The sequence below is a fragment of the Mus pahari genome, chromosome 9 (genome assembly GCF_900095145.1).
Source record: "Mus pahari chromosome 9, PAHARI_EIJ_v1.1, whole genome shotgun sequence".
NCBI lineage: Eukaryota > Metazoa > Chordata > Mammalia > Rodentia > Muridae > Mus > Mus pahari.
The window spans coordinates 48,473,101-48,477,897 of NC_034598.1; the positions used below are offsets into that span (position 1 = coordinate 48,473,101).

Here is a 4,797-nt window from a genome sequence, read left to right on the forward strand (position 1 = left end):
TGCTTCTGGTCTTTCTGAGCACCAGGCATGCATGCGGTGTACATGCACAACATTTGGGGGAAATACACATATAAGGAAAATAAAAACAAAACAAACAAATTTTATATGTGCCACAGCAAGTGTGTGGAGGTTAGATAACACCTTCAAATCCCAGTTCCAGTCATCCACCTTGGTGAGATACAGTCCTTTTTTTGTTTCCACCAGAGAGCTCCTAAATAAGCTGTCCTGTGAGCTTCCAGTCTCAGCCTCCCATCTCCACGCAGCAGCCCTCGGATGACAGATGTATGCCACCCAGCCAACAAAGTTTTACATGAGTTTTGGCTAGCAGGATTAGCGCGTTTTACCCCAACCAGGACGACTCGGGGTTGCCTGGAATTCCAGCATTTGGGAGGTAGACTCAAGAAGGTAAGAAATTCAAGATCACACTTGGCTACCAAATAAGTTCCAGGTCAGCCTGGACTACATGACTATGTTTCAAAATAAATAACTATCTGGTAGACTTGCTCAGTTAAATTGGGTTGGTACATACAATGTACTAACTACAGTACATACAATGTACTAACTACAGTGCTTCACATGTGTTAATAGAATCTGGAAATAAAATGGTGGTTCAAGCCCAGCGTGGTGGCCAAATCCCAACACTCGAAGCCTCTACTTGGAAAGACGCACTTACAAAATGGTTTGTTTCTCCCAGGTCTTCTATTTCTAATTCCTACACCTAGAACACACATTTCAAAGAAGTAAATCATGGCGTCTTAAGGTGGTGTAGCGCCGCCTTTAGTCCGTCTACTGCGGGCTAGAGAGACCTCTCCAAGTCGTACTACAACTCCCACAATGCATCTCTCTCGTCCTCCCACACTAGGGAGTGTGCGTCCGAATTCTGGATAACTTCCGCTCTGGAACTAACGTAAACCGGATGTTATAGAGCCTTATAATCACTTCCTGGTTGAAGCGTAAAACATTTTAATCTTCCGCCGGAAGGTTAAATAGTTCCACTGATATTTTTCGTCATAGACAATTTCTAGGGACTTATCACAGCCCTACATTTCATAGGAAATTCTAAGTAATCAGGTAAATTCGAGTATAATAGCTGCTAGACAGTAAAGAGAATTACAGGTCTCTGAGGGTTTTTTTCCCGTTGTGGGCGTAGGGATCTCGCGCTATATAAGTGGGTCGGGCGAATCGCCGGATCCTCTTTCGAGTCTTGGCTCCAAGATGGTGAGTGTCGCCGCGTGGTGAGCGCGCGGGCCTGGGGGCCCGGGGACCTGGGGAGAAGTAGAGTTTTGGACGGTAGGGACTTGAGAGTCTTGGAGGAGGAAGTGACAGAGGGTCCGTCCAGCCCGGACTTGACGTGCCCGGGACTTGCATGGGTCTCTGTCAGGGCTGCGGGCGGCGGCCGGCCAGGAAGGGTTGAAGTCTCAGCCCTTTTCCAATAGCGTCTCTTTTCCTTCTCAGACCAAAAAAAGAAGAAACAACGGTCGTGCCAAAAAGGGCCGCGGCCATGTGCAGCCAATTCGCTGCACGAACTGTGCCCGGTGCGTGCCCAAGGATAAGGCCATCAAGAAGTTTGTCATTCGGAACATCGTAGAAGCCGCTGCTGTCAGGGACATATCTGAAGCAAGCGTCTTCGATGGTGAGTGGGCCACAGCCGTGTTTGTATAGGGACGAAGAGTGGGAAGGTGAATTGGGCTCGTTAACTTCAGCTTGGGGAGAAGGTGCCTTTTGTGGCACAGAAAGCGGGCTTAACGTTGGAGTTTTAACTGGGTTTTTCTCGTGGGTGGAGATCGAGGCTCATGCATGGTAGGCAAATCCCTGCATCCCATCCCTGTGAGTGACTGCCTGTTTAGGAGAAACATAATAATTCTTTAGTTAAAGACTGGACTGTGTAAGCCATGGTTGGGGCAGTTTGTGACTTGGTTTTTGGCTGTCTTGGAACTCACTGTGTAGACCTACTCAAGAGATCTTCCTCGATGGTGCTGGGATTAAAGGCATGCACCAGAGCACCTGGTTGGTTTTTGTTGCTTGTTTTGTTTTTTTCTTGTCTTCAAGAATGGTAACTATGGCGCCTGCCAGCAGAGTTAGACTCCCTAACTTGAGTTGTTCTCATTGTGTGGCCCACTTAGGCTCTGCAGATGCCTTGGCCTTTTGAGTGGCAACCTCTACCCCAAGAGTTGAACTGTTGTTTTTTGTTGGGTGTCGTTTATCAGTAAAATTGCACATACTTAGAGGTTAGGGTAATTCTGACCAATAGCATAAGAGAATCGCAGGAAAGGGCCTCTGTCTAAACTGCTCCTCAATTTCTCAGCCTACGTGCTTCCCAAGCTCTACGTCAAGCTTCATTACTGCGTGAGCTGTGCCATCCATAGCAAGGTCGTCAGGAATCGATCCCGCGAAGCCCGGAAGGACCGGACACCACCACCACGATTCAGACCTGCTGTAAGTAAATTATTTTAACTTGAGACATACATAGTCTTACCTAGAGAATCACCCATTAAGGTTTTAGTCTGGTATGGCAGGTATGGCCTACATCTAAAATTTTTTAAATGTTTGTGTTTTGTGTAGCTAGACTGTTTTCAGTGGGATGGGATGGTGTCACTAAGTTTATTTACAGCCCGAAAACACATAGTGATGCCAGGGGGGTTGGCGGTCGGGTTCTTTGGTAAGTGCTCTACCATGAACTGCGTGGGTGGGTGGGTGTTTTAAGTCTCCCTGGCCTTAGCTCACCTGACCAGCTTCTCCTGCCTCTTAAGAGTGCTAGAATTAAGTAGGCCACCACAGCAGACTTGAGTACCTCATTTCTAATTTAGCTCATCTCTTTATTTTTCAGGGCGCTGCACCTCGACCTCCACCAAAGCCCATGTGAAGAGGTGGCTTTTGTAAGGGAGGGAGGAAAACTGCTCTGGAAAAATAAAATGGAAGTTGTACTTTACAGGGCATTGAGTGTGTTTGTGTCGAGTCTTTGCGTGCTTTGGGGACCGTGGTGCAGAACTTGGTGCTTAGCCTCTGTACACCTCATCTTTTAAGGCATTCTCCGTAGGCTGGCAGCAGTGAGCTCCATGGATCCTGTTTATGCCACCTGGACCCCCAGCAAGCCATGGGATTACAAGAGCGTTCACCGGGCTCAGCTTTTGGGTGGGGTTCTGTGGATCAACTGGATCCTTGTAAAATTGTGAGTGTTGCTGGAATATCCTTACCAGGGTTTCTGTTCTGCTCTCTTACAGCAGGACATTCACTGGAACCCAGCATTACAGACTGTAATGTGATCACAGGATGTTTTAGGCCAGTTTTTTGGTTTGAGGCACGGTCTCATGCCTTCCTGGCTTTGAACTCAGATGCCTCAGGGTATGTGGTTCAACTGTCTCTGGCTATAAGGACCTTTATCTGAAAGCTGAGCCAGTTGGTAACCTTATCCAGGGAATACAGCAGCAAAAAAGGACCTAGGCATGGTCCTATTTGCAAAACCTTTAATCCAAGTTAAAAGGCAAAGCTATTGACAACCTAAGCTGAGAGGATTCTTTCTAGGTCTGAGTCTAGTGACAAAGTTGCTTGTGTTTTAATTGTGAGCCCCTGCTTTTCTGGGTTAAAGTAAGGTCTCCTAGCTTGGGCTGACCTTGGCAGTTGTGTTTCTACTTGGGAAATAAGTTTTATGACCTCTAAGGTCACTAGGCTCCCCTATGCTGCATTTATATAGATGGTTGATAAGAGACTCCAGAAGTTGAAAGCACTGGCTGCGCTTCCAGAAGACCCGGCTTTGGCTCCTTGCACCTTTATTAACTCAAAATTCGGGGGGATCAAAAGTCTAAAAGTGGTTTAGCAATTTTTTTTTTTTTTTTTGCCTTGATAATCCAAAACTGTCACACTGTTAGTGTTTCTGAGCATTTGGGAGTTCAAGATCAGTTTAAGTACAGAACTGCTTCAGGCTCTGAAGTTAACCTGTCACTTGTTTGGAATACAGTCAGAATATCAGTTTCCACACCTCTGCGAAGGTCACCTATGTTTCAGGCATCCATCTTCTAACTTGAAGTCAAGCTATCAGAATAAGGCTACAGGCTAGCTTTGAAGTTCCATGTTTAAAAAATGTGTGGGTGGGGGCTGGAGAGATGGCTCAGCAGTTAAGAGCACCTACTGCTCTCCGGAAGGTTCTTGAGTTCAAATCTCAGCAACCACATGGTGATCACAACCATCTGTAGAGAGGTCTGATGCCCTCTTCTGGTGTGTGCTCGCAGAGAGGCCAGAGATGCTGGGTCGCATGGAGCTGATGGTTTGTATGGTAGTGGCTCGGTGCTGGGGTTTGAAGTAGCGTTCTTTGTAAGTGTGCACTAAGCATGAATGTCAGAGCCAGCAGCCCACTCTGCTTACCCTTCCCACTAGGTTTTGGTTGTTGCTTTTGATGTAGTTGAGGGAGGTCTTGCCTAGAATTCTATCCAATTTGCTTCTGAGATGTCCACACAGAAACTGAGTAAGTTCAAGGCAGATGGGGCCTTTGTAGGCTGGTGTTCAGCTGAGGTGGAGACTTGAGGTCCAGGCCTGCCTTTGCACACACCCTGATTCTTAAGACTTTCTTTGTGTATCCCAGAATTAGTGTGTATGAGAAAGATAGTATTCATTGGCTATCACTATAGCATCATGCTTTAGCTTGTTTTTAAGTTGTTTTATTATACACCATGTGTATGCAGTGCCCATAGTGGCCAGAAGAGGGTGTTGGGATACCCTGGAACTGGACTCATAAGGGTTGTTGTCTTAGGGTTTCTTTTTTTTTTTCTTTTTTGGTTTTTCGAGACAGGGTTTCTCTGTGTA

The 4,797-nt window shown here is 46.5% G+C and overlaps 1 protein-coding gene across 1 annotated transcript; it reads left to right on the top strand.

Moving 5' to 3' along the window:
- The first annotated feature begins 1,123 nt into the window (after positions 1-1,123).
- On the top strand, positions 1,124-2,929 carry Rps26 (ribosomal protein S26). Its single transcript, XM_021205309.2, has 4 exons — positions 1,124-1,218; positions 1,456-1,633; positions 2,306-2,436; positions 2,828-2,929. Exons 1-4 carry the CDS (start codon positions 1,216-1,218, stop codon positions 2,861-2,863), a joined length of 348 nt encoding a protein of 115 aa, XP_021060968.1. The 5' UTR covers positions 1,124-1,215; the 3' UTR covers positions 2,864-2,929.
- Positions 2,930-4,797: the final 1,868 nt, after the last annotated feature.